General features: G+C 42.7%; 1 protein-coding gene across 3 annotated transcripts; it reads left to right on the forward strand.

The window, feature by feature from the left end:
* The first annotated feature begins 566 nt into the window (after positions 1-566).
* On the forward strand, positions 567-17384 carry KCNG4 (potassium voltage-gated channel modifier subfamily G member 4). Of its 3 annotated transcripts, none has more exons than XM_050311042.1 (3): positions 567-914; positions 1785-2584; positions 15907-17384. In XM_050311042.1, the coding sequence occupies exons 2-3, from the start codon at positions 1835-1837 to the stop codon at positions 16690-16692; spliced, it is 1536 nt and encodes a 511-aa protein (XP_050166999.1). In that variant the 5' UTR covers positions 567-914; positions 1785-1834; the 3' UTR covers positions 16693-17384. The 3 variants fall into 3 exon arrangements, with proteins under 3 accessions (XP_050166999.1, XP_050167000.1, XP_050167001.1); XM_050311043.1 differs by having other exon boundaries at positions 906-967; XM_050311044.1 differs by lacking the exon at positions 567-914 and adding an exon at positions 1506-1658.
* Positions 17385-17672: the final 288 nt, after the last annotated feature.

The raw sequence follows: 17672 nt of genomic DNA on the forward strand, positions 1-17672 counted from the left end.
AAAAGGATAACATTTGATTTCCCATCATCTGTAAAGAGGAAAGGAGAAAGTACTTGGCTGTTGGAAAAGCACCACAGATCTGGAAAAGGGAGCACTCGGCACCTGTGCTTTACAAGCCAGAGACCCTTTCTTTTACAGGAGGAAAGCACTTCCTTAATAGCCAAAGGAATGCTGAGGCACAGCATCCATGCACCCAACAAACTTCCCTTTCCATCTAGGGATATTGAAGAGCAAAGCCCAGTTTCGTGAGGGATGCAGGTCACGGAAACTGCCTCTGAGGAATTTAAGTGGTGTCTCCAGCCCCAGCAACTGTAGCATGACTATGACGGAAGGAGTTAATAGACACTGAAATTGTTTTATTAAGTAGATTTGCCAGAAATTACTGATTATTAAACCTCATTAGTCGGGGACTTGTACTCCATGTTCTTACCCAGTTGCTGCCTGCTGCCTGCTGGATAGACGGAGGGATGCTGGGGAGATTATTCCTAAGCCCTTCCCCCTTCCCTCTCCCCTCCTCTTCCAGGGCCACATTGACAGTCCCGAGGGAAACAGAGGAGAGACAGGGAGGGGGCAGGATCCACCAGCTCTCACTCAGCACATTTCACCAGGGAGCCCAGGAGAGGAGCTGCCCCTCAGGACACCGTCTCCCTCGCAGAGGATCTATCAGCACAACATATGTTACGTGAACACACGCGGCTGTTCTCCCCTTCCAGGAAACAAGGAAAGCAAGAGGAAGATCAAAGAGACTGCCATCTCCAGAGCGCTGTGGTGATTTTTCGCATGTAAACAATACCGTAAGACGTCCCCAGGTGCTTTGTGCTGGACTGTTCCTCGGGGAGCAGCCGGGCAGTGGGCGGGATGTGCTCTTCACCTGCGGGGCAGGCGGGCACTCGGCAGCAGCACCCGGAGCGCTGGTAAGGAACTTCGCGGAACTTTCCTTGACATCCTTGCAGTTCACTGGCCCGGGGTAAGAAATGCCCTTTAATCTTTAGAGCTGATGAACAAAAAGCAGGGGTTTGTTCCTGAGAGGAGGGAAGTTAAGGAAGGGGTGAGTGTTTCATCTGCTTCCTCCCTTCCAAGCTGATAAAATACTTTCTGTCTGGGCAGCCAAGTTTTCTCCACGGTGGGCAAATGGTCCCCTCTGTCTTCTCGGTAATTTGCAGTGACACGAGGTCGGGCTGATAAGAATAGTCATCATTTATGCGGCACTTTTCCACTTAAGGAATTTTATAAACCTCTAGTAGCTAATCCTTGCCATACCCCCCAGAGGCACAGCCGGAGTGCAGGGAGGGGAAGAGGAATCACAATCCGAGCAGTCAAGTTAAAGCAATTAGGAACTTTGCATCCAGCTGACGGCAGGTAATTGACCACTCCATCGCTAATAACTATTAAGCAGCTTAGTTGGGTTAGCGTGTGTTTAAGGGTTTACAGAAACAACAAAGCAAAGAGGCAACCACGGGAAAACAACGATCTAACGATGCCTGAGATCTGTTCGGGGAAGAGCCCGATCTGTTCCCAGCTGGATCTGCAGGCACCCGACCCTCTGTGATAATTATGAATGAGGCTGTAGCTCCTCTGTGCCTGTGTTGCCAGACAACCAATGAGGCTGCAAAGCAAAGCTCATTCACAGGCTGCAGGTTTCAGGAAGAAGCACAGAGGTGACTCTTACTTACAAAACAGACGCTCGTTAATTTTGTGATTCAGGAAAGTAGCTGGAAACACCTTTTGTCTTACAATAATCTCTGCTATGTTTTCTCCTCCTTCCTGTGTCTTCTGGCTGACAGATACCCCTGCTCTGATGCCAATTCGGATGTCCCGGTGAGAACTCTTAGAGATGCCTATTCTCTCCAGAGGCAGTGATCAAGACTATAGTAACATTAGCTACAACTCCTGTAATTCCTTGAGCCACTTCATTCCTATCTGTGTGGAAACCCCTTCTGTCAAAGGGGTCCATTACCAGAGAGCCAGGAGGATTTACCACCCCGACCAAGTCTCTGCGGCCGATCTGAAGACAGAGATCATGATAAATGTTGGAGGCATGAAGTACCTGCTGCCTTGGAGTACTTTGGATGACTTCCCTCTGACCAGACTGAGCAAACTAAAGCTCTGCAGCAGCTACGAAGAAATAATTCAGCTGTGTGACGATTACGACGAAGACACCCATGAGTTCTTCTTTGACAGGAACCCCAATGCTTTTGGGATGATTGTCAGCTTTCTAGCAGCAGGGAAGCTGATGCTCTTAAGAGACACGTGTGCCTTGTCTTTTCAGGAGGAGCTGAGATACTGGGGGATTGAGGAATCCAACCTGGAGAACTGCTGCTTTCGGAAACTGTTTCAGAAACTGCAGGAGTTGGCTGAGATCCGCAAAGAAGAGGAGCTTCGGAGGAGCAAAGAGGCTACGTGTGTCTTGGACGAGAAAACCAGGTTTGGACAGTTTATGAACAGACTCAGAGATATGGTAGAAAATCCCCAGTCAGGACTCCCAGGCAAAGTCTTTGCTTGTCTCTCCATTCTCTTTGTGGCCACCACAGCTATAAGCCTTTGTGTCAGCACAATGCCAGATTTAAGAGCTGAAGAAGACAGGGTAAGTAAGTCCTTTTTAACTGATCTAACTACAGAATTAATGAGAGTCTGTACCAGAAAACACAACAATGGCTTCAATGAGTTCTATCATTTTCAAAGTGATATTATACTGAGAATAACGTGAACAAATATTGTGCTAACCTTTTAACTAAAATACAAGAAAGCTTCTGGATGGAACAGATATTTCAGCTCTCCAATAAAACACTGTTTTTCCTTGTTAGGAAGCAGTTGCCAGTGTGAGATTAACTTGTTAGCACTGAGACTCTCAAACTGAAATTGTGGAGTTCTCGAGATGCTTTACTCTCGAGTTACAAGAAATGTCTCCTTTGGACACATCAGCTACAGAAATATTTTCCTCTGACATCCTTACTTTTATAACAGCTGGGTATCTTCCTTTGTGATAATACAGTCAAATCTTTAAAGAGAAAGAAATAGTCGCTAACTTATATTGTTACAATGTTACATTTCAATAGTTGCATAAAGATTAAAGGATGAGAGACAGATTAAGTATTTTTGCAGATACCAGTATTTAAAAGCTGTGCCTCCAAAAATCATAATTCCATGCTAACTGAAGCCTGTATTTGCCCACATACATATGTACATATTTTAGGAGTAATGCCAAACACTAGCTGAAGTGCTAACTGCATTTAAACCATTCTCAAATAAGTCATCCACATTAATTCAGGGCAAATAAATCAAGCCTGTACCATACATTAAAGATCCCTGTAACATTGCCATGAATATTTCAGCATTTAAAAGATTTATTTTTCTAATAATGAAACAGAGGAACGTAACAATGCAAAGTTATTGCAGATGTGGTGATGTCCAAATTCATCAAATAACCTTGACTAATCTCTGTAATGAATCCTGCACTTCATTTGCAAACTGCCCTTTCAAAAGTGCTGAGGAAATCCGTGTGAAATAAACTCCCTGCCCCAACCACTGCTGTAAGATAAGACGCCCCTCAGAGTATCATATACTGATGAATAAAGTCATTTTTACATTTATAGCACAGCAGAGTGTGCACAGTACAAAAATCTGTGTATATTTTACTGCCCAAGCCATGAGTCGGAGCAGCAGCGTCACGGTGAAGATGTGTCATGATATTTGATGTCTTTGATTAAAATTAAAGGCTGCACAGGAGGCTGAAATCTAAGATCATTCCCTGTTCCATTTTAACCCCTTGAATGTTAACTTACTCTTGCATAGGAAGACTGTAAGGAATGAGCCTGGTGCTCTTGCAGCCTTCCACAGCTATTCCTTTTTGGCAGGAAAAACTGTTATCACTGTTCCAATCCTTCTTCCGAGGAAGTACTTTAAATATAGAACATCCTTCTTAGAGATGTACAAACATTGCAAACTCTGCTCCAGCAAGTGCTTCCTACTAACTTTGTTAATGGAAGTAGCCCAATGCTTTTTATCCTCATTCCCCAACCACTGCAGAAAAAGCTTTTATAAATACTTCCCATGCAAAAGAACAAGTACATGATGTTTCAGAGCTCAGCCAGAAGTAATGTGGTTGTGTGTTTTAAAAATAATTAACTGTAAGTTAGAAAGGGAAGCTCGCTGAGGGTTATGAGTGTCTCTGGTAGCTGCAGTGGAGCTGCTGTTCCTGGATTTCCTATAAAACGTGGATGACATTACTACTTAGAGATTTGCATATATGTCACTACTTAAAAAACAAGCAAACTGGGATGAAACAGGCTCAAAAGACGGAATGTTTAAAGTGCAGGGGAGAGGATAAAGGATGAACTTGAGCAAAGGACCACATTTGTCCAAATATTTGGAAACATCCCATAGTTTACACTTAGAGCACCAGCCTAATGAACATTGTCCCCGAGCCCCAGAAGCACAGAACAGAGTATTAAAAGTCCTACTACTTGAATCATGTGAAATTATGCCACAGAAAACATAGGGGAATATACAAGACAAAATACTCATGGCTTGTGGAAAGCAGAGAATCTGAACTACTAAAGAGCAGTTTTTGTCATCCTTACTTTTCCATCCCTAAATTCTTATCCTTCAACACCTGAGATTTTCTTACTGGGCTCTCAAAAGAGCATTTTGGCTAGAACTGGACAAATAACTCCATGAATTTAATTGACTAAAAATAGCACTTGGCTGCAGCTGAGTCACGCTTAGGCAAATTGTAACTCCAGGTTGATTTGTAACTCAAAGCTGTTCACTAACCTCAGAAAGTGATTCCAGGATGGGACCACATTTACCAGCAACCAGGCACAGGCATTCAGAATCTGAAATTTTGGCTTTTTAGGATGAATATAAAGATGATTTGATACCTTTTTGCTCAGTGACAGAAAACAGTCAAATTCCTTCCCAAAGTTTCTGAACAACCTGTAATTTCACATCTGAATTCTATCCTCCATCCTGAGGTTTATTCATTTCTGAGTTAAAGCTTGGCAAGACCTCTGTGGCAAATGTGCTTACAAGTACTGCAAGGCTCTATTTTCCAATGTCACTAACACTGGAAATTGAATTTATCCATTCTGAAATACAAACAAAAAAGGATTTACCTCTGCTGAACATGTAACACTCTGGGGTCCTGTTTCTCCTCATCACAGACACATTAAAGAGTGAGAACTGGCTCAAAGAGAAGGATTAGAGTAAAAAAACAACAAAAAAAAGGAAAAATAATACAAGGTGACTTCCACTTCACTCACTTTGCTCAGAGGCTGCTGATCCCACCCTGCAGGCACATCAAATCCCTTGTCCTTTTAGCAGCTGCTAAACCAGGTCTGCTCAGGAGGGAGAAAAGCTGTCTGGGCAGGCAGAAGAGCAAACAGGAGTCCTCACTATCCGAGGGAAAGTGAAAACTCCAGTCTCTGGGAGAGGGATGGCGAGGAGCCAAGGAAAGAGCATCTGCATCAGGGAAGCCCAGTCACCCTGGCAACCAGAGGGGAGGGAAGGATCCATCTCCGTGGGCAGCAGGGAAGGGAGGGGAGGGCTTGCTTAAAGACAGGAGCCCAGCTGAAAGTAAAATAAAGAAGGGGTTGTTATAACTGACACCATGCCCACACTGCAGAATATGTCAAATGCTATTTAGGAACCTCCTCGTTAGAGATATGAAAGAAAAGCACAGATTTGGGCAGACAATTCTGTAAGTGTGTCTCACAGATGCACCTGCCGTGAATCCCAACCCAGAGAGAGCAGTCCCAGCAGAAGGAAGCCAAAAGTTCAGGAAAACTGTAGGGCAGCAAATTAGTAGCTCTAGGGATGTCAATTTTAAGTCTGACCATGAAATAAATATGCAAAAGGTTTTAGCATATATGAGGCTAAGGAAAGAGGAGTCATCAATACAAGTTATGTTATTTAGGCATAAAACAACTAAAATGTAATGTTTCCCAAGAGTAATACATCCTTGTCCATAGTATTTGCATCTATTCTTTATGGAGATCAAACAGTCTTTGGTAAAGAAGCAAATGTAATATCACCAAAATACAGCAGTCAAGGCACATGTGCACGTAAAGATAGAAAAAAAGCATATTTGGAGGTAAAACTGTTACTGATCTGAATGGGCAGCCTGGGAAAAAACTAAAAATCTGAATCAGAGACCACACACGGAGAGGATAATAAAGATGAAGGGACAAAACACACCAGTATTGCCCTGAAATGAAGGAAATAAGATCTTCCCACTAGAGACAAGGCACAAGTCCCTCCAAAGTCCCCCCAAAGCCCCCATCCCACATAAGAGTTACAACCAGGATCCGAGAGGTGTAACTGAAATAGTCACTGCTCAGCACATCCAACCCCAAGGAAAAAACATCCTTACACCAGGGAACTATGGAATTAAGCCACTGTGGAAGAGCCTGGAGAGGCAGAACACTTTGAAGCACTCTTGGGATTTTCCTCAGGATGAGATATTTCGTTTAATGAGTCCCTAAAATTGGCGTCCTCTCGAGAAATGACTCAGCAGAAAGGACCCAGCGAGCTCTTTGCTTCAGGAAGGCAAGAAAATTAAGGTCAGGGGAAGAAGAAGGATAAGAAACCCCAGATATTTCCATTCCCTGACCTTGTTAAGACTAATTTTTGTATTTGCTCTTAACTGACCTTGGAAAGATCAGTGCTTTAGGTATTGCATGGAACCCAATGAAAGACAACCCACAGAAGCTGCAACCACTGTTGTCTCATGTGGAGATGTTACCTTGAAACTCAGAGTATTCATTTTTTTAAAGCTTCCACTCCTGGAGTAATTTCATTATTTGAACATCTAATTCCTTTTCAAAGAGTAAGTTTTTGATCTCTGGTTGCAGTTAGGATCCAGAAAACATGAAGAGATGTAAAGAACCCAATACTTAATATATTGAAGCACTTTTAAATTATTTGGTTTTTTTTCCAAAGGAGGCCCTAACTTATGCTTTTCAATATCTGATGTGGCTGAAGTTGTCTGTGTGACACTGAACCCAGAAAATTTGGCTTGTGCACTAGAGGAAACTGCCAAGAAACACATTTTCTTTAAAAGCAGAACAATTTTACTTTACAGGGCTACAAACAATTTATTTGCCTTACTGTGAAGAGAAAGAAAATCTAGTGCTCACTTACAAGTGTAAGACTATAAAGAATATGTCTACATGTCTATAAATATACTGGTATATACATATAACTTGAAATTACTTGGAACAAAAATAAAGCTGGATGTGCTTTGGGTTTAGTGCTTTGGCTCAAGCACATTATTCTGTGTTCTTATCAGGTCACCTTCTGGGGACACTCCCTCTCCCAAATTAACTACGCATCTTCTACAACTCTGATTTCTCCTAAGCATTTTGATCAGTAAATGAAGTATTGCAGCATTTTTAAAGGAGGAAAATGTGCTTCACTGAAGCCCCAACCCCCCCTTGGTCTAGGTGTACTCAGCACAGCAGAATCCAGCCAATTTAATTGCTGCATGGACTGAATGAGTTAAATTAATAATGATTGAAGAAAGATGAAATAAGAAGCCATTAAATCAGTGTTTTCAAGCCTAGGACTTTGAGATATATGTGGAGACATATATATATATATAAATTATTACTTTATGGGATCTGCCTTCTTATTTTGAGGCTTGCATATCACTCAGTAATGTCAAAAGCTTTGACCTTGAAATTGCACTGTTACATTAAGACTCTGATTTCGTAGTTCCCCGTTATAAGTAACCATTTTCCAAGCATCTGCACACAGAACTGCATATTTCAGCATTAAACCTATTATGTACAGCATAGATAAAGCTCATATTACTCCAGCCCTGCTCTCCACAGCCAAAGAGGGCCCTGCAGGGGTGGCCACTGCTGACCCTCCGTGTCCCACAAACAACTTCCTTCAGAAACTCGGGTCACTGCAGCGAGGAAAAGGGCTCTACACAACCTTCCAAAGGTGGCTCTGCCAGGCCAAGGCCCCATGCTCAGAAAGCACAATTAGACATAATCAGTTTGCCTGATGTTCACCCAGTTTTGGCTGTGTCCCAACGGCACTAAGGCTCTCAGCTTTGCACGCCATGCTGGGGGGACACCCAGCTGTCCCAGCTGCTGGGCAGTTTATTATTTAGTAAATCCCTTCTTTGGGAAGGTGGGTATTCCCTCTGAGGGAGGTTCTGTATCTCTGGAAAGCTCAACTTGCAACCAGTGCATCCTCCAAGTTCCTAGCAACAATGCCACAAGCATTAAAAATAAATAACCAGCCAAATTTATATCTGCTGTAGAAATTCCTCTTTCACTATGATGAAAATCTTTGAGGACTCTTCAGTCTGCTGCTACTGCAGTCAAATTCACAGTCTGGTGTTTGAATTCTGAGCCAAAAAAAAAAATCTTGTAGAATCATAGAATGGTTTGGGTTGAAAGAACCTGAAAGATCATCTAATTTCAAACCTCTGCCATGGGCAGGGACATCTTCCACTATCCCAGGTTGCTCCAAGCCCCATCCAACCTGGTCTTTAACACACTTCCAGGGATGGGGCAGCCACAGCTTCTCTGGGCAAGCTTTGCTGGGCCCTAATTTCTAATTATAAAATCTAATTGTGAATTCCATTTCAGCATCAGGGCTTTGAACTGCATGTATTGTGTTCATTCCCACAGTGTCAGCACCTCCTGTTAACATTAGGATTTTCCCTTATAACAGATTCAACCATACTTGGGACACCTTGTAAACCCTGTACTACACAGATAAGGAGCTTCTGCTCCAAAGAACTTACAGTGTAGTGAGAAAAGAAGCACAGAAGAAACAGTAACAGGGCAAATGGTTTGACCAGCTGCAAAACTGTCAGTTGAAGGTCACCCTCTCCAGTCCCAGATAAACACCTTGTCATTTTTTAATGGCTATATTGCTCTTCACAGTTACAAAATTAAGTCTGTTAAACTGCTTACTAGAAAAACAAGAAAAAGATCATTCTTCCACACCTTTCTCCTAACACCAACACTTTGGAGTCACCAACCGGCTCAATCAAATTCAAATTCTTCAGATTGATTCTCACAGTATTTGCAGAATAAGGGCCTAAGCTTCAAAGTTAATTGAAATATTTTATTTTAGTTACACTTCTGCCCCAGAGGACATAATTATGCATTGGGCACAGAGGTAATAATTTCTTTCTATGTTCTTTCTAACGCCCACATTAATACAATCCCAATATTAGTTCAGTTTCCTCAATTGTTCTAGTTGTAGTAATTGTTTCCCCAAGTCCAAGCTTCTTTCCCATAAAGCAGAACGAGTGGGGACTCGCTGTGTGCTCAGAATACGCAGCACTCCTTTAACAAGCTCATCATCCTCTAAATCAGGTTACAGTCTCTTTCTCAGCAGGCTGTAACCTTCTGTTTTTATTGCATCAGTCTGAAACCGTAAATCCAAGCACTGAGGTGATCCATAACACAGGGTTTTCAAGCTCTCCCTAACCCTCATTTGATTCAGCAGAGCGTGGTTTAATTATTCCAGTAATAGCGGCAATGCGGCCGCGGTGATTCAGCAGTACCTGCAGCACTGCAGCTCGATCCCACAGCTCAGGTATGCAGGGAACACACCCTGGCACAACACCTCCTACCACAGTCAGCCCTTATCAGCCAAAAGGGATTTCTCCCCTGTACCTGCTCATTCCCTGCTGCCAGCTGGGATAAGAACAGCCTGGAGCTGGTTGGGTACCTCAGCTCCTTACACCGAGGTCTTGGTTTGCCTCTGCTCCTGCCTAAATACTCTCTAGAGTTTGCAGCTTCCCCCTGTGGCCCCACTGCCTTGGAGCTGTGGGCAGGCAAGAGGAAGAGCCAAAGCTTGTTTCTCACTGTGCCATTAGTTTCTATTTATCCCCACAGAGGGAACTGCTCAGGGAAAAGCTGTAGGCCAGGATGCGCTGACCAGGGATAACCTGGAGAAGCGCAAAAGGCTGGAAAACAGCCCCCTGCCCAGGAAATGGCAACCCTGGGCTAAGAGAGGGAAATTCCTGCTAGTTTTGCTTCTAAATCCTCCACGTAGAGGGTTGAATGTTTTTGGTCAAAGGGCCAGGCTGCGAGAAGAGCAGCCTTGCTGGGATAAGTGCTGGACAGCACAGGCTGGCAGAACGCAGGTCGAGAGCCACAATACAGGCTGATCCCATCTGCTGCCACTGCAGTGGACACTGGCCTCTGTCCACAAAACACTCTGTGGATCAGAGGAAGGATCTGAGCAGTAACTGGCTGCACTTGACTGTGCCAAACAAAATCTGGACCTGCCAGGGTAAATTTAGCAGATGTGAATCATAACCTTGCACCAGCCATGGAGCCAGGAATGTTTCTGGTGGGAAGGACGATGTTCTGGCAGCCTCAACTTTGACTGCAGAGTGTTAAGATGATCCTGTATTTAAGGAAACTCCTTTAGGACTCCAATAGGAGTGAGAATCAAGAACATCAAGCACATTGCTCTGTGAGCTCCTTCCCTGCTTTGTTTTGGGCTGTTTAGTCCAGGTGACTGAGCACCAGAACAGCCTTTACTCGAAGCAATCACTGCTGCATCTCGGGCAGATCTGGCTGGGAAGAGGATTCAGACCCTTTCAGTTCATTGCTCATCTGTTTTATGATGATGAGCCAGTTGGTTTCCATAAACACACCCTGGGAAGAGCAGTGTTTGCATACAGTGGTTCAGTCACGGCTGCTGGCTGGGTTCAAGGACTTTTATCAACTTGGTTTCATAAATAACGTGAGGTGCTTTTCTCCTAAGCGTGCTCTGTAAGCAGCATATCTGCAAATTGCTGATGTACATGTTGATTTCCACTCTAGAGATCTAAATATATAAAGTTCAAAAATATTAAACTATGTATATGACATAATTATGAAATAATTCATATACTGATCAAGCAGTGCTTGTTAGCAAAGTGTTCTACAAGCACTGGAGGAACTTTTGCCACTTAGCTAGGAAATAGATTATTTGACACAAGAAACACTTGGTATCACTAACACCATCCTGAGCAGTGTTCCCTGGCAAGCACAGAAAGGACATAATGAGAAATGCTGTAGGTTTCCTTGTTTTACATCTCAGACTCCACCCTGTTTATAGATTGTGTGAAATCCCAGAGTACACTCCACAGAAAACAGGTTCTGATTGCTGTCAATAAACTTCACCTTACAGTCAGTCACAACAAGGGCAGAAAGTTGGTACCTGTCCAATTCTATCCTCATACAGCTGCAGCACTGCACTCCCAATATAACAGGAATAACAGGATTTCTTTCCTCACTTTACCTCTAAGTAAGAGGGACTGAAAGATAAACATACCTTGCAAAAAGTGCTGGGGTAAATCCTTGGCAGATCAGGTAACAATTCAGAACAAGTTTTCCAGAGCATATTTTAATTATAAAGTGTCTTAGAGTGCAGACAGGTGGGACACAAATAGGCAGCACAGAGCAGACCCTGAAGGTACTCCTTGGTGTTGTTATCCAGTTATCTAAAAACAATAAATTTTTCTTTGTCTAGAAAACATAACAAAGTGAGCAGCACCTGAAAACCAAGGTGGAGATCAAGATATATATTCCCCAGGGGAAATTCTAATTCAGTCTCCCTGGGCATTACCAAAATTATCGATGCATGTAAAGATATTCTTTTCACCAAATGAGATTTATCTCTCTTGTAGTTCAGGTTAGTGCTGCCTAGCTCTGAGATCTGATTTTGTTTATTATCCTCAACATCATTACACTTCAATTAATGCTTTCTGGTAAACTAAGAGGGCACTTGGCCAGGAAATGTATCTTATCCTGTGAGTGGCACATACCTCAAGCCCATTTAGCTTGAATTCACAACTGGGGAATAAATTTCTATTTTGTGAACTCACCCATGCAATTGAAGTCCCAGATTTAGCTGTCACACATTGCTCTGGAGGTGCTGAATTCCTGAACCTCAGATCCTTTCTAGAAAAGGTACTCCAAGAAAGCTGCAGTAAGACTTACTAGAGTCACACAGTTTCCCACTGTTATAAATAATATATTATATGTACAATGTAGAAAAATAAAGAGATAACAGAAGTATCCCAGAATGAGCTGTCCCACTGTTACACTGTGAACTTCAGTCAAAAGAACACAAAATAAGCCATTGCCTTATACAGCAGAAGGCAATAATGAAGAGGAGTTTGAACTGCTTATTATCTCTGGTGGTACAGGAGTTTGAAACAACTCCTTTGCTTCTTTGAGGTGGTTTATAAATTTAAGAAATCATTCAATATTTCAAGCATCAGGGCTCAGTATATATCTTTTTACACACAAAATACTGTTTCCTTCCCTGCTGAGCCAAATGCTCCTTTCATACGTAAGATCAATACCAGGCATTCATTTTATGACATTTATATCATATGAGGCAGAATTTCTGCCAGAGGCAAGCCATAAATTCCTGATAAATTCTTGCATTGTTGAAAAGTAAATCTGGAGGATGAACCGCTGGTTCTGTGATAACTGTTCTGCCATCAGAGTTCGTGAAAGTTTCAGTACTGATTGATGCTACCCGGAGTAAAACATGCTGAAAATGCCCACCCAAAATATGCTGTGGTCAGTTATAAATAAAACCTCATCTTCCCCTCTTGCTCACAGTCAGCACCATACTGGCTTGGAGCTTTTATAGCTTCCACTACACCCATGGTACTTCACGTGCAAAACTGCAGGCAGGAGAAAAAAGTGGTCAGTGAGAAACTTGACTGGAAGATAGGAAAATAAAATTCTGCTCTAGTTAATGGTGAGGAGTTTGCTGTGTTTCGTGTTGGCAGGCACTGAACACTAAAATTTCCCAAATGTGTTTCTTTTGTTCAGAAAGAAGAAATTTATGGAAGTTGTTGTGGCAGAGAAATTTCCTTATTGGCCATTTAGGCAAAAAAAAACAAAACAACAAAACAAAACAAAAAACCCAAACAAACAAACAAAACAAACAAACAAACAAAAAAAAAAAACACCAAAAAACAAACCCCTTCATGCACCAGAGTATTTGGGCCATAATTTGACAGTTCACTGAAAATAACTAATGGGACCGTGGTGTCAACAGCAAATTTGTCATCTCCCGCTGGCACAGAGGCATCAGTATTTTGAGATGACCATAGATTTGAAGTCAGTATGTAATTCTGCCTGTTTTTCAGACAACAGCTGTAAGTGGAACATAAAACACTGAGTTCTAAAAATCCTCAAAAGTACAGGGAGAAACAGAAATTGGGTTCGGTATTTAATATTTCCTCTTTCACCCCCTCTCCCTTATTCCAGTATTTGTTGTTTTTGAACAGGATGTTCAAAAAGACCAAGAAAGTTTAAAGAGAGTGACGTTAGAGAAGGATATTCTATAAATATTACGTAACATACAAAAATGTTCCTAATATATAAAACATTCCCATACAAACTCATTGCATGAAATTTATCTCCCAGAAGTCAATGAGCACATTCTCATTAAACCCCATATTCAGACACTGTGATATTTTCATTCTTTTTGTTGCTGCAGCAGAAAATGGGACTTTGGTTTCATAAAACTATATGGAAGCATTTCTGAAATGTTTTTGCAAGGTACATAAAAAAGACAAAGTGTACTAAGAGGGGAGAACTCTCCATCCTTTACATCCACAGCTATGCTCAGGGGGAGAACAAAATGCACAACAACATTCCTGAAAAGTTGGATTTGAAGGATGCTTATCTGAAAAAATGAAATACACATTTAGGAAGCTGCCAGCACAAATTGCTTTCTCTAAATATGTGTGACTTTCCATGGGGAGTACTGAGGCAACTGAGGATGGTGAGGAGGAAAAAAAAAATAATCTCCCAACCAGTTCTTACAATGCTACACCTTAAAACTACACACTCAGTTCAAAAAACACCCTGGATCTTACTGGTTAAAACTTCCAGCAAACAAAATTTCTCTTCCATTTTCCAAGGAAGGAGTAGTGAAATGATGTGAGAGCAATGTCACCTGTAAATTTATAAAGGGAAATAAATAACAGATGCACTGGAAATTCAGCCCAGTTAACAAAAAATAAAATAAATCTTGATGGGAACAATGAATAATTCACAGGCCACATCAGTAGATCGACCACAGGCAGGTCTGTGCAGGGTCCAGGCTGCACTGTACAAATAATTCAGAGCTCAGAAAGAGTGAGCACTGCATAACACAAGTGCTGATTTCAAGCAATCTCCTCCAGCCCAGTCAGCAGCTCTGCAAACATCAATGCACTCCAGCAATGCCACGGCCCTGACTGCAAAGGAGCCAGAACCTGACCCTGCAAGTGGGGCTCTGGCAGGGCCAAGACTTCAGTACCTTTCGTGGTGTTTTAGTTTTAGAGGTAAATTGTCAACTTGGCAGTTTACTGTGCAGAAAGGAAAATCCCCCAAATGGTACTACAGAGCTAAGTTGTTCTGAGGGTTAGACAGGGTAAATGTATCCCTAAGGGAAATGTTGCCACTTTACCTGGGGAACCTCAGGTGGCCAAAGCCATAACCACTGCCTGAACAAAAGGACTTGTTACTCCTGAGCACAGCGGGAATTCTAAGACAAGGCACCCTCTAAAACCCATCACATTGCACTGCAGAGAGTAACTGAACTAAATTAGTAGTTGATTAGTAGTAGGGGTATGTGTTTCCTGCAGTGCTTTCAGTCAATATTACTCATGAAATTTGGCTGAGAATGGCTGACTCTATGAGGAACTCTTCCTCTAAACTGCTGAATTCCAGAGACAAACCATCAGGAAAGGTGCAGACAGAAGCCCTGACTTCATTCTTCAGAGGTTACAAAAAAGCCTTTTACAAAACAAAGGGGTCTGCAGCTATTCCTGAATAACACATGGCCACTCTTTTCTCCCAAAAAGGTTCTTTCTCTGCACAGATCCTCCATCATTCCCAGTTCTGCTTGATCTTCTGCAGTTGTGAACGTGTCAGAGATGCAAGTCCCTGTTCAGCAAGAACTCAAGAAGACTCCTGAACCTTGTTCAGCTTTCACATACTAAAGCTGCAGCTGAAAAGAGACATTTGCTGAACATTAACTTCCATGTAGCATCACAACCTAAACTGAAATTAGCTCCTCCTACATTTGGGCTTCCTTAAACATGCAATGACCACCCATATTCTGAGTCCAGCCTGGAATTTCAAAGGGTTGTGATACTGGTTAATCCCTTTCTCTGGTTTCCAGTTACAGCTGAGGTTTCTCATCTTCACCAAAAACCCAAACCCCAGGCCCTTCATAGGCTGGTGTGTTTTGATTAACATGCTCAGCAAAGGAAAGCACACAAGGCTGCTTCAAAGTCAGCCAAAGTCCATGAAAGACTCCAGTTCACTTGAGCTGGTTTTGGACTGGAGCTGCAATCCAAATGTTTGCACTGATGCAAGAACTTAAACAGCAGCACACCACTGTGAGAATATCATAAAATACCTGTTAGGTGGAATTTTTCAATAAACTTTTTCCCAGGTCTTAAAAACAAATTAGCCCCACCACAAGACGAGGGTTCTTAACCCTGAATATTTTAATTCTGTGTATAAGGACAGGAATATATTTGTACAGACTTATTAATCAGTCAAGTTTAAATTGATTTCTGTTTGAGATCAGAAAGTGGGACTTACAGGACACATGCCAGGACTCTATACAGATATGGGTTTTATTCATTTAGACTGGAAGAAGCAGTCTACTAAAAATAATGATCACTTGATAAGAAAATTAGCAGGCAGATAGATCTGTTCATTTAAATATTTCACATGCTCGTTATTCTCTTTGAATACCACAACTGAAAGATGGTTTTCATACAACTATCTGCTGCTGGGATTTGTTTATCTCTGATACCAGTGACTCAAGCAGATCCATACTGCTTCTCCCTTGATGTTTTTGGTTGCTGGTTCACAGACTGCTCTTTTGTTGAACTCTCTCTTTGTTTTGTGTCAGGGCGAGTGTTCCCAGAAGTGCTATTACATCTTTGTCATAGAGACCATCTGCGTGGCTTGGTTTTCCCTGGAGTTCTTCCTCCGTTTCATCCAGGCCAGGAGCAAGTGTCAGTTCTTCAAGGGCCCCCTGAACATAATTGACTTCTTGGCTATCTCCCCCTACTACGCTTCCCTCATCTTCTCGGAGGACGACTCCGGCGAGGAGGACGACAGGCCGAGCGGCAGCAGCAACACGTACCTGGAGAAGGTGGGTCTGGTGCTACGGGTTCTACGTGCCTTGCGGATCTTGTACGTCATGCGCCTTGCCCGGCACTCCCTGGGCCTGCAGACCTTGGGCCTCACCGTTCGGAAGTGCACGCGGGAATTCGGGCTGCTCTTGCTCTTCCTGTGCGTGGCTGTCACTCTGTTCTCTCCTTTGGTTTATCTGGCTGAGAACGAATCCGGGAGGGTGCTGGAGTTCACCAGCATTCCCGCCTCTTACTGGTGGGCCATCATCTCCATGACCACCGTGGGCTACGGAGACATGGTCCCACGGAGCGTGCCGGGGCAGATGGTGGCTCTCAGCAGCATCCTCAGCGGGATCCTCATCATGTCCTTTCCTGCAACGTCGATATTCCACACTTTCTCCCATTCCTACTCGGAGCTGAGGAAGGAGCACGAACGGTTGCAGTCTCAGCTGAACAGAGCGAAGAACCGCTCTGGTGAGAGCGACACCTTCAACGAGACAGACAGCCTGACCCTGGAGGAGCAGGCATCTCCCATCAAATACATCTACACAGGGAACTGAGCCCGGCTCTACAGCATTCCCAGGAACACGTCAACAAAACACACAAGGCAAAGCATCAGCATAGGTTACAGCACTCTCATCTCCTCTGGTGTAGGTGTAAGCAGCAGTCAGCCCAACAAATGCCCACGGAGTTAGAGGCTGGGAGGATGTCAAAAGTCAGTTTATTCAACAATAAATACTCTTTCTTCTCTGTGGGTAACGAGAACAAACTTTGTCTCTACCATCATGTATCTTGCTGAATACCTAATAACAAACCAGCTTCTGTTGGCACAAACACACTCGTTATTTTATTTGCCTTCGAGTTTCCAATGTTCTTGCAATCAATATCTTGAGCCAAGCATTAGAATGCAGTCTTTGAGGGCTGGTGTTGTGATACAAAGTTCATCCACCAGGCACACAGATAAAATCTCAATTCTGTATCTAAAGCCAATAATAAGCTTAAAATAAAATCACTCTGTGTGAAAGCTTTCAAAGTTTGCCTGTAGCCAGATGATCAATCTATAACTAACAAACTGCACTGCTATTGTATAAAACAGTGTTTGCAAGAGCATTTGCTTGAAATGCAGTCACAGTCTGCACACTGTAAACATATCATACTAGGCAGCAAAAGTCTTCAAATTTCTTTTTCACATACTTATTTAAAATAATAATCAGGAATAAAAAAAGCCCAGGCTTATTGACCACGTTGAAAAGTGTTGGTGTTATCTTTTTTCACTGGATGGTGATGGTTTCTTTGTAAGAAGGATGAAAAATGGACTTACTGAAAATGAGATGATAGCTCAGAAGAATCCAAAGGTATAAATAGTAAAGAATGAGGTGAATGATTGCTAGAGAGAGAGTGATTTCCTAATGCTAACAGAAGATGTCCCTTTTGGGATATCCAAGTATAGCCAGAAGGAAGCAGAATGAAGATGCTGCTTCATGGGACAGTCTGGACGGTCTTGTACAATTTGAGCTTTTGGATGGTGTGAACAAATTTG

The sequence above is a fragment of the Myiozetetes cayanensis genome, unplaced genomic scaffold, assembly GCF_022539395.1.
Source record: "Myiozetetes cayanensis isolate MyiCay16 unplaced genomic scaffold, myiCay2020 scf16, whole genome shotgun sequence".
Classification (NCBI taxonomy): Eukaryota; Metazoa; Chordata; class Aves; order Passeriformes; family Tyrannidae; genus Myiozetetes; species Myiozetetes cayanensis.

Excerpts from the sequence above, each read along its gene's own strand:
- KCNG4 (XM_050311042.1), top strand. The coding sequence starts at position 1,835 with ATGCCTATTCTCTCCAGAGGCAGTGATCAAGACTATAGTAACATTAGC. Across the intron at positions 2,585-15,906 it reads TAAGAGCTGAAGAAGACAGG|GGCGAGTGTTCCCAGAAGTG; the intron begins GTAAGTAAGTCC and ends GTTTTGTGTCAG.